The 12567-nt window shown below is 36.2% G+C and overlaps 1 protein-coding gene across 2 annotated transcripts in view; it reads right to left on the bottom strand.

The window, feature by feature from the left end:
- The window catches only part of sema6ba (sema domain, transmembrane domain (TM), and cytoplasmic domain, (semaphorin) 6Ba), a 151274-nt gene that overhangs the window by 56351 nt on the left and 82356 nt on the right, over positions 1–12567 (bottom strand). For both annotated transcript variants that reach the window (XM_039676830.2, XM_089131475.1), the window contains 2 exons: positions 4875–4998; positions 1162–1276 (listed from right to left, as the gene is read on the bottom strand). In XM_039676830.2, coding sequence (XP_039532764.2) covers positions 1162–1276; positions 4875–4980 — 221 coding nt within the window. In that variant the 5' untranslated portion in view covers positions 4981–4998. The remainder of the gene's footprint in view (positions 1–1161; positions 1277–4874; positions 4999–12567) is intronic.

Raw genomic sequence — 12567 nt, 5'->3', positions numbered from 1 at the left:
AAATAAAAATAAATAAATGACATTATAAATAAATACAATTAAATAAATGAAAGCTAAACAGAAATATTCACTATATACTCAAATTAAAATGAAAACTATTACAAATATCAAAATGTAAGCAAACATTTTTAAATATGAATAAACGCTAAGTATAAATAATACAAAAATAGCACTGTCATGTAAGCAATAACTTCTAAAGCAAAAAAAAAACTACATACTTAAGAATATTTTCCCACCACCAGTGAATTACAAAGTTTAGTGCATATTAGAAGTATGCAAATCAAATTGCAGCCTAAATCACGTGACTAACCGAGACGAAACAGAAAGTCTGTGAAGATATATTTTAGCACCACCTAATACACAGAAGCACTAAAGGCTTTTGACAAAACAAATCCATCAACCTGTCTATGAGAAAGTTTAAATTTGAGTTCTCAGAGATGTCGGCCTAAAGTAACTGGTTTATCAGAGTTTCCAACTTTCCAGAATGTATAAAAGAGTTTATAAGAGCTCAGAAACTCAAGATAGACTATATTTGTTTTCCAGCTTCAGACATAGAGAGCACACGTTCAAGCTGCTTGACTGTATAATGGTTAAAGGTCAGCGAACAGAGGTTTAACTTTCAACCACGGCCTAACCAGGACCACATGCAAACTCCCTTGAGAGTCTAAATCCTCCCAGCTCGGACTTTGAAGGCGGATTCCATGTGATGGATTTCAAACATGTAACTAAATGTGACACCAGTCGAACTGGACACAGATTTCCACATGCACACTTTGACAGTGTGTCAAGAACGTGCTGCTATATTGGTGAATTGTGTTGAGCTATTTGGACATGGGTATTAATGTCAGAGCTTGAAAACGGTAATGACAACACATTTTCTCATCGTGTAACTTGTCACTTCCGATTAAGACCAATTAGGTACCGGGACGGTTTAGTGAAACAGAAAGCTTTTAATAAAAGAGAGGATATTATATTCGTGTCAAGTAAAGCCAAATACGGTGATGTTACTGAGTGAACGAGTCATGAATGAGTGCATGAATGAATCGATTTAACATTTGTGCAATTTTGCTTGCTTTTGCATCATGTGCAATATGCAAAATTATACTTTTTTTTAATTTAAAATGTGTATGTTGAGTCATTGTGAATGCATGCAGACTTTACCTGGCTCCGATGTAGAGTGTACGATTGACTTTCAGGACGGTCTGAATGTACAGCGGCTCCTGACGGGTGTAAGAGCGATGCGCTCGGCCCACAAACACTGGATATCGCCTCACCACTTACAGATAAAGAAACAGAGAGAAATCAGAAGGGGAAAACGACTAGCTGAGATGGAAAAGAGAGACATTATGGGCACCCAAACAAAAGAGCCAAAATATGAAGTATAGATGGATGAAACAGACACTAAACCACAGGCAGGAATGCGTCCATCACTTCCCCAGAAGAGTTAGAGATAGAAGACCTCCGAGACAGGAATAAAGGACAAAGACATACATCATTGTGTCAGAGTCCAACAACAAGTCGTCCTAAAGGGAAAGTTCACCCAAAAATAACAGTTGTGTCATTATTTACTCGCCATCATGTCATTCCAAACCTCTCTTTCTTTCATAATATACTGGTCGCCCTGACTATACGCAATTACAACAAATAAAGGAATCAAAAGCATCATAAGATGCTTTTATACAACTTGGGTGCCAAGTCTTCAGAAGTTGTGTGTGATTGCTTTTTATAAGAAAAAGAAATACACATCATTGCTTACTGACAATCCATTACAGTGAATTGTTAACACACTTAGAATGAATCAGTAAATTGAACTGAATCAGTTCATTAATGAATTTAGACTAGATTCTGAACTGATTCATTGTAAAAATGAATGAATATAAAGAACAATTTGTTCACATTATGAATGCATTAAATGTTATATATATATATATATATATATATATATAGACTTTTTTATGATTTTAGAACTGGACAACCCCCAGTCCCCATAACCAGGATATCCATGAAAAAATAAAAAATAAAAAAAAAAATAACATGACCTCTGTCAACTTGATTTAAAATTATTTTATGACTCCTTTGTTTATCAGCTAATAAGAAAGCTGCTAAAACTACTTTGTTGCTCAATGCAAACTTTTGAAAACGTGTTTCAAAGTGGAAGTTAAAAAAAAATAAAATTATACGATTATCGTCTCAACAAGAATGTGAATTTGTGAAAACGGTGACATCATGCACATAAAAACAAATTAAAGCTAAATGGAAATATATTTTAAAAAACTAATAAAAATGACAAAAGCACATAAAATTACTAAAAAAATGAAAACTGAAAATTTAAAAATAAAAGATAATTCAAAATATGAATATATGCTGACATAAATTATAATAAAATCACACTGATACACACACACAGTAAGCGCTAATCCTGCTCTGGCTAACGCAACTTGCCCAGACAATCAGTTAGGACTCCTGGGCCAATGTCCCGTCGCATAATTAATATTCATGAGCAAAGCTGATAAGTTTCATATTGTGTCCCCTCCCCTCCTGAATAAAACGCTGTTGAAAAGAGTCGCTAGCAGTTCAGAGTGCGTTCACACATTTCAGATAAGGAAAATTGCTTTCCAAATGCTGTGGAAAGAGGTTAAACACAATTAGAAAACAGATTACCACTGGAAAAAAACCCCCAACAAACAGGAATGTGTCCTCCAACCGCAGAGAGACGGATCTGCATTCTGTGTCTGAGGGCAGAGGAGCCTGAGGACACCCACATATTTACTGAACGCTAATAATATTCTGTACAGTTTCTGCAAGTAATTAATTTCACTGTAATAAGGAGAGAGAAGCATATGAGATACTGTTGTTGTTGTTGCCGGCTTGGTTTGCCTTTAGTTGTTTGGACACATTTCACAAGGGTTTAAATGTTTTTGTGCTTTGAAAAGTGCAATTAAATGCAGAAAACCCTTAAAAAGGTCACTTTCACTTTGATTCACACACACAAACACACACAGACAGAGACACGATTGTTTTTCTATCTTCACTGACTTCTGAGCTAATGATATTTTATGTTCTTTACCTCACCTCAAATAAACCATTCTGCTTTTTTTACTTTCTCATTTAGACATTATTTACTATGTTTTCAAAGCCGTTTTCCTTGCAGAGAGCAAACATTGGCAGGACCCTACAACGTAGGTGAAATCAGGTTTAACTATCCTTATGGGGACAAAACTTGACCCACATACACACATATAAACATTGTGCTGGGTGAACTTTAACCCCTGGTCTCTACTGAATCATTAGAGATGCATGAGTGGCTGTTCATCAATATCACTGATTCTGGTTTGTGGGATAGGGAATACAACCCCTCGTATACTCAAACACACATCCACAGTCTCGCTATTCCAGCAGCATTATGTTGAAGGCTTTTAAAAAGATCACAGCCGTATGGTGTATTTCATCCATCCATGAACACTAACGTGGTAAACTATTTACAAACAGTGTGACATGTACACATCATATGTCAAACATATGTAAAGAACAGTCTGGAAATGGCTTCACAGCAGTGGTAGTGCAGCATGCAGTGTAAAAGCTTTAACATAGCCACAAGAAAACCGTGACTTTACCACATTTAATGGTGGAGACTGAGTGAATTATACGATAATGTATAGGAATTAACTTTAAGTTAACAGAGTTTCTAAGAGTATTTTTTTTCTGCTGCAATCTGTTGAGGTCACACAACCCGAATGATCTCTTTTTTTTTTTAATGACGCAGACCAACTTTGTATGTAAATCTATTTCATGCCCACAAAACTTTTGTGAAATACCAGTTTATGCATTTAAAAGTAGTATGGAGTAGTTTTTAAAAAGGATAGTTCACCCAAAATGTATCATTTACTCACCCTGATGTCGTTCCAAAGTCGTACGAGTTTCATTCATTTTCAAAACACAAATATCTGATCAACAGAATAAATTTTAATCACGTGTAAAGACCAGCGAACATAAACAGGCGCTTAAAAGTGCTGCGTAACACGAGAATGAACCTCATTGGTTCTCGCACGTCAAGCAAACATGCTTGAGCTTCTGTTTACTATAAGTGGATGTGAATATAAGCCTAACTTAAATCTGATCATCATATAAAGAGATCGTGTCACTTCAAAAAATTTGGACTAAACCTCTAAATTATGGATTAGTTTTACAATCTCTTTATGAACTTTTTGAAGCGTCAAAGTGTGTCAATGGAGGAACAGAAAGCTTTCAGATTTTATCGAAAAGATAAATTTTATCTTCATTTGTTTTCTGAAGATGAACGGAAATCTAATGGGTTTGGAACGGCATGAGGATGAGGGTGAGTAAATAATTACAGGATTTTTTTTTTTTTTTTTTTTGAGTGAATCATTTAAGACTCCCCTCACTAGGGGGGGGGGATCAATTTAGTCCTTATTAGAGCAAGTCATGTTTAGTTAGTGTCCTCCTACACTCATTATTCTTTAGCTTTTATACTTAGCTAATAAATAAATAAAAAAATGGTATTTACTGTTTCAAAATAATAGCAGTGGAATCACTGTAGGCTTCATCGGAAAAAAAAAATCACATTATGAATGTATCATTGACCAGAGGCACTTGACTTTGGAAGAATAATATATTTAATGTGGCAGAACACTGTTCTTATGATGTTCATAATCATGAAAGCTGGCACAGTCATTTGAAATTCAACTGATGTGCATGTTTTTGGAAGGCAAAGTCTCAAAGTTAATTTATGAGCTAAATGCTGAGCATGCATGGAAGAACATAAATGTGTTGTACGGTGTATGTCCAACTGAAAACGAACCAGCTGATATTGCTTAAACTGGTACAGTGTAATTGGGAAGGGGGCGTGTGCTTACCCTCAGCAGGGGCGGAGATTAAAGGGCCAGGTTCCTCTGGAAACGAGCAGGCAGCCAATTGGAGGACAGCAAAAATCCGTAAGAAGCAGGGGGTCAGGGTCGCCATGGCAGCGACACACCAGAGCTGTGAAGGCAGGAGAAAATAAAAGGTTAAGTTATAAAAATGGTGAAAATAACATACCACAATGCTATAGTGAGTTGCTGTGATCTATTCTACATAGGCAGCACCCTTCTAATTCAGCACCCTATCAGACAATAAACCACTTAAATGGCTGATTTGAAACACTATTTATGGACAGCAACTCTGTTAAGAGTTAGTGAAACCACGAGAGACTTGATTTACAATCACAGATTTGGTTATGTAGCCAATTTGTTGATTTGTTCTTTTTTTAATTACTGAATTTGTCTTTATTTATGATTGAAATTTATAGGCTAGTTGTTTTTACTATGGTATTTTGAAACCATTTAGGCGTACTGGAATCGAAATTAGAAATCAGAATCGGATTTGTTGAAATTTGTATGATACCCAACCCTACGAGGAAGGCAGCACATCAGATTTTGGAGCTAATAATATGACAAACAAACAGTCTCTGAATAGATAACGGTAAAAATGTTTAATGATACAAACCCAGACAGCAAACTGACATTGAATCAACGTGGAAACGACGTCTCTCATGACATTGAAACAACGTTGATTTTGCTCATCGAATTAACGTTGAACCAACGTCAGACGCGGCATTCTTCAAAGCTAAATGAAAATCGAAAATTGGTTTGCTTTCATAACGTTGAAACAACGCGTTGATTTCAAGTTGATTTTCCGTTAGTTTTGAAAGAATGACGCGTCTGACGTTGGTTCAACGTTAATTCGATGAGCAAAACAATGTCAGATCAACGTTGTTTCCATGTCATATTTAATGTCAGTTTGCTATCTGGGAAGGAGTATCAAACATCCTGAGTGAAAGGCCCCGTTTACACGAGAACGATTCCGGGTGAAAACGTAAAAATATTTTATCGGATGTGCCTTTCGTTTACACGGCGACGGCGTTTTCGAGGCTTAAAAACGCAAAAAAAGTGAAACCACCCTCCAGAGTGGAAATCTTAAAAACGCTCCACCGCCGCCCCAGATAGCAAACTGACATTGAATCAACGTGGAAATATGACATCGAAACAACGTTGATCTGACATTGTTTTGCTCATTGAATTAACGTTGAACCAACGTCAGACGCGTCATTCTTTCAAAACTAACGGAAAATCAACTTGAAATCAACGCGTTGTTTCAACGTTATGAAAGCAAACCAATTTTCGATTTTCATTTACCTTTGAAGAATGCCGCGTCTGACGTTGGTTCAACGTTAATTCGATGAGCAAAATCAACGTTGTTTCAATGTCAGTTTGCTGTCTGGGGCGTTCCCGTGTAAACGGTAAAAACCATAGACTGTAAAAAATAAAACGCAAAAGTCTGCTTGACAGTGAAGGTTGTACGCAGGCGCGTGGACTTGGTGTTGTTGTAGTATGCACTCCTAGCCCCCTGAAGTGCATACTACATTGAATTTCACACACTTTTGCGTCACCTTTTGCACGAGGATTTCCCACACAAAACGCTCGTCTAAACGCAGAATAAAAAGTGATGACGCAACGCCAGTTTTGCGTTTTCTCTTCATAATTGTTTCCGTGTAAACATAGCTTGTGCCCTTAATTACCTCATAGCATCATATTCTGAAATGAAACTAAACGCACAGATGACGCCAAATGAGTGTGAGGTAAAACAGAAGCCCTTTATTATTAGACATTTGGCATTTATTTGGGCACTTCATGAGGAACAGACTACTTACAAAAACCACAATACCTGTCTGTAAAGCAAAACAGACTTGCGCGATTTTATCGGGTGTTAGGAAAGCGTCTGTCTGCGAGTGAGCGTAAGTGGGGCATAAAACAGTTTAACAAAAGCTTTCATCTCCGACAATCAGTTCTTCCTTCGGACAGAAACCAGATGAGCGTCTTGAGGGCTTCTCTTTCACGGACAACCTTCAATTACCGTACCGTCCCGAGACCACACACACACACACTCGCTCAAAGACACAACTGCAATTCATCTTCAGCACCTTTCTCATTGAGTCTGAGGAGGAAGGAGTGGCCAGTGGCTTCCAGACCAATGCCACCATCTGCTCTTTTCTTTTCCACACTCCTTTTTCATCTGTCCCTTTCTTTATTTCACAGCATGGTTGCGCTAATTGGATAATTTATGAGCGCGTGTCAACCCTCACCACTGCAGTATATTACTGACACAAACACACATGCAACAGGGTGAACCATGGTCATATACATCACATAGCCTCACAGAACCATTGACTTTCATCATAAACCAAATCGTTTGTTTTATTTTTACATGACGTGTAGCGGGTGAGGATGCTTAGACAGAAGAGAGTTTTTGAAGAATATGAATGCATAAGAATCATTTTTAGGGTGTAGAAAGATGGTCAGTTGATGGTCAAAATCAAGAGGGGATGTTGAAGAAATCAGTGGAAAATGTGTATTACCGTTTTACTGTAACCCTAAAATACAGTAAAAATGGTAATACTGTGATTTAAAGTGTTTTACTGTGATTTAAAGTGATTTAAAGCTATATTAATATCTTTTTAAACAATGTAGCCTATTGTTCATGTGATGCATAGCAGAATTTTCAGCATCATTACTGCAGTCTTCAGTGTCACATGATCCTTCAGAAATCCTTCTAATATGCTGATTTGCTGTACAAGAATAATGTATTATTTTGTGCTGCTTAATATTTTTGTGAAAAACGATTTTTTTTTTCAGGATTCTTTGATGAACGGAAAGTTTAAAAGAACAGCATTTCTTTGAAATAGAAATTGTGCAACAGCATAAATGTCTTTACGGTCACTTTTCACCAGTTAAATGCATCCTCGCTGAATAAAAGTATTAATTTAATTACTAAAAATATGACTTTCTACAACATACAAAAAAAGCCATCCAAAAGAAAAACAGAGTTTGCAGATTTGAGTAACAATTGTACAAAAATATTACTTTTAAAAGGTATAGTCCGAAAGACATCATTTCATCATTAATGCCTAAAAAAATATATAAATAATGTCGGCACACCACGGCTCCAAAAATTGAGTCGTGGTGTGCCAACTTCATTTATTTTTTTCTGTTTTAAAGGTGCAATACCTAAGATCTAGATGCCGCTAGAGGGCGCTACATTCAAAACAACAACAATGGCTTTGCTTGATGACGACGTGGAGGAACGCGGAATGATGGGAAGTGTTGTTTTCAACTCCACCGTGGATAAATCAGTCAGACGGGAATCGAAAATTAGTTGTCATGGATGAGGTAAAGTTCGATTTCTATAAACGTTGCTTTTAATGACATGCTTGTTTTTCATTAAACTGAAATAACCGCGCAAGAAAAGTCAGGTTTAAAAGTAAATTAGTTATCACAGATGTTACTGTACGAGTCACTGGACGAAGCTATGGTGGAGAGGGTTTGAAGGGGCAGGTCTCTTGCAAGGAGTTGACGTGGTTGGTCCTCCTTGGTAACTTTATAAAAATAAAAAATCAATTTGAATGTACATTTGACACATCTTTTCATGTCGTGTAAGTATTCAACCACAGCTACAGTTTCACAAAATTAACGTTAAGGGGGTCGCACACCGGACGAGAAGCTGCAGCGCCGCGTCTCACCAAATAATTATTCGAACACATTATTATCTATAAGTGTACACATACCGGCGGCGCCCACGTTTCAGGACCGTGTTCAAAACCCTGCTGCGCCACAGAGCGCCATTTACGTAGTTTTATATAAAATTGTAATTATTTTTGCCTCAAACCGTTGCTAATGGATCTTGACTTTGCCCTATGCTGCAATATGCATTTAGTTTTGCAGTGATTTACAGAAATCAGCTGCTTGAATGACAATTACTGATTATTATTAGATTTTTCAGGTGAGATTCTCAATTCATTCTGTGAACGGATTCTCTGAGGTAAATTTTTCAGAATGCAGACTCAGCAACGATTGTACTTAATTGTACAGTACAATAACATAGAACAGACATTATCTTCATTTTCTGTCATTAAACATAACAATATTGCTGGCCATGCACTGATGAGAAAGTGCGCGTCCGGTGTTCGATAACGTTACTGCGGAGTTGTCTTAATGTGGCGCGGCGCTTCTCGTCCGGTGTGCGACCCCCTTTACAGCCAACAGTTCACATTCCGAGAATAAATGAAAAGAATAATTGTGGTCCATTCCATAACAAATGCGCGAAACAAGCTGTCGTTTGATAGACGCTAACGCACAACTACAACTACCGCATTTGTCCAGGACTACACGTAGTAAGAGCGGAAACCGAGGTAAGCGGATATGACGCGATTGACTCGCGACTCCCAGCTCACCCCTGCTGACACGTTCCGTTTCCTTGGTTAAAATCTCAATTTTCTCGCGATTTAAACATTGTTTGAAACATTTGGAATATTGTGAGTTATCATCTTTACTAAATATATAACACTGGCCTTGTGATTTTGGGATATTTTAATGCAAAAATCTTAGGTATTGCACCTTTAAGTAATTTTTACCCACTTCCGCAATCCACCAGTGATGTGCATGCTTTTGTTTTGTGTTTGTATCATTAAAGCCAAAAAACCTGATCTGAAGCATTTTCAAGACCTCTCGCAATTATCCCTTCTTCTACTTTCAACAGGCCCATTCAACAATACATGTATTCCCACTTAAATGAGATGAAACAATGAATACTGTAATTAAGACATCTCTCGGGATGACGGTAATGAAAGAGATGAGAAACTATCGGAAAGAACTTTAGATGCCTTCGGTGAAAAGTTTCCAAATGAATAGCAGCCTTTTGAGGGTTTAAATTCACAATGAATCTCAGTGTCATTAGAGAGAGAATGAGCGACTCTATTAGTCCATTAGCACAAGACGGCACACATGCACACAGACACAATGTTTATCAACTGCACAAATAAAACAAAGAACATTGTCAAACACATTACTTTAAAGAGGCCACATCCTATGTACAGTGGCGCTGCAAAGACAAACATCTTAATTACTGCAGCGCCAACTTGAGGTTAGGGATGTGAACAAATCACCAACCCTAGGTATTAAACTTCAGTGTGTAAGTCATCCTGTATTGTTTGTGCAGCAACGCTCATGAATACCTCCAACAGTGCAGCTTGTTGAAGAAATGTGCGCCACTACTTTGAAAGTGAAAACCACCCACATCACACTTGCATTGTGGTATCATGCTTTGAACAGGGAACTACTAAAATGTTTCTGGTAAAAAAAAAAAAAAAAAAAAATGGGGGTAGGGGGTAATTTATATACATAAATTAATGTATATAAATTACACTAATTTATATATATATATGAAGAGTTCAGATGCAAAAGCCTCTAAGTGCCATTTGAAATTTTCTTCTAGAATGATCATTTTTATCAAGCTTGTATATTTAAGTTCAGTGATTTCACTTAAATGGCAATGATAATTACCTATTAATTGTTATTTAAGTGAAATTACTGAACTTAAATATACAAGTTTGATAAAAATCATCATTAAAGAAGAAAATTTCAAATGGCATTTAGAGGCTTTTGCATCTGAACTCTTCATATATATATATATATACACTCTAAAAAATGCTGGGTTGTTTTAACCCAATTTTGGGTCAAATATGGACAAACCCGAAATGTTGGGTTAAAAATGTAATGTAAAAATTTAACCCAACGGCTGGGTTAGTCCATATTTGACCCAAAGTTGGGTTAAAACAACCCAGCATTTTTTAGAGTGTATATATATATATATATATATATATATATATATATATAATTTTTATTTAATTAATTTTTTTATTATTAACTTTTTATTTTATATTTTTATTTTATATAGGTAATTTTTAATTTATATAGTGTTCCGAAGATGAACGGAGGTCTTACGGGCTTGACGACATGAGGGTGAGTCATTAATGACATCATTTTCATTTTTGGGTGAACTAACCCTTTAATCTTTTGCAAAGTCTGCTTTATAATGTGATCACAAAACAATATGCAGTTACATCCATGAAGATTTCAAGAACAGATTCAGGTCAGTAAATGGTCTGACAGGACTGAGCTTAATTTATTCAATCAAATGCAGAGTAAAAACAGTACAAAAGTATTACAATTTAAAATAACGGATTTCTATTTTAATAAATTTATAAATGTAATTGTTTCCTGAGATGCAAAGCTGATTTTTTTTCTTCATGATCCTTCAGAAATCATTTTAATATGCTGATTTGCAGCTCAAGAAACATTTCTTATTATTACCAATATTGAAAACCGTGGTCTTCATATTTTTATATAAACTGTGATTTTTTTCAGGACACTTTGATGAATAGAAGTTCAAACGAACAGCATTTATTTGAAGTACAAATCTTTTATAACATAAATGTCTTCACTGTTACTTTTGATCAATTTATTGCATCCTCACTGAATAACAGTATACTTTTCATTATTAGAAAATCCTGCTAACCTCAAACATTTCAATGGTATACTCTACATCAAACTATTGCACTTCAAAGGAGCCACGAAAATCAGTTGCTTTTAATGTTATGAACCCTTTAATTTGAAAAACAAAATTGCATGTGTGTGTGTGTGTACAAGCGGTTTATAAGGGGCACTAAAAGGACAAAAGAACTGGTGGCACACAGCGCTCTTAAATGCTTCACTATATCTCCCAAAGAAACCATTCATTGTCTAGAGCCTTCAAAACTGCGCTCTCTCTCTCTCACTAATCTCCTTCATCCCCCCCGTCCCACTTCAGACTAAACCCCTGTGCCCGAAGGAAAGGTCAGAGGTCAGGATAGGTATCCTCCCATCGGGTCTTGCAGCAGAGAGCACGTCTCTGGTACAGAATGCGTCTGTAATTTAGTTTAGGGAGGTCGTGACCGAGCCACAGACACATTAGTTTTTGTGATAGCTTTAAATTAAACCTAATAAGCAGTGATACCACCTCAATTGTTCCTTATTAATGGAACACACACACGCACGCACCTCACAAACTCTCTCGCTTCCTTCCTCTCTCACACACTCAGTAACAAGGCCTGAATAACGCAGGGACGGTCCAAGTCTTTGTTGGCAGGCTGACGGTGCTAACAGCCATTAAAATGAAATGCTTTAAACAGCGGTCAAACACACAGTGGTTGGAAATCCCTCATAGATGCCCGTCCAAAGCAAATGACGTGCGCAACATTTACAGAAAACAATGACTGGAAAGTCATTGAGGCCAAGTTTATAGTCTCCACTATGTTGAGAAACTTCTAACCCAAGTGCTGAAGTTTTCCTATATATATATATATATATATATATATATATACTGTGTATATACTGTATATATAAGGGCTGTCAAACGATTAATCGCGATTAATCGCATCCAAAATAAAAGTTTGCGTTTACATAATATATGTGGGTGCACTGTGTATAATTATTATATATATATATATATATATACACACACACACATGCATGTATATATATGAGAAAAAAATTATTTATATATAAAATATTTATATATAATATAAATTATATATAAATCTATATACAGTATATACATGAAAATATTTCTTAAATATTTACAAGCAAGTGTGTGTTATATACTGTATATATAAAATAATTATACACAGTGCACCCACAT

The sequence above is a fragment of the Pimephales promelas genome, chromosome 5, assembly GCF_988280905.1.
Source record: "Pimephales promelas chromosome 5, fPimPro1.hap1.1, whole genome shotgun sequence".
In the NCBI taxonomy this organism is placed as follows: Eukaryota; Metazoa; Chordata; class Actinopteri; order Cypriniformes; family Leuciscidae; genus Pimephales; species Pimephales promelas.
The sequence above is the reverse complement of the archived record's forward strand: the minus strand, read 5'-3'. Positions and strand labels throughout refer to the sequence as shown.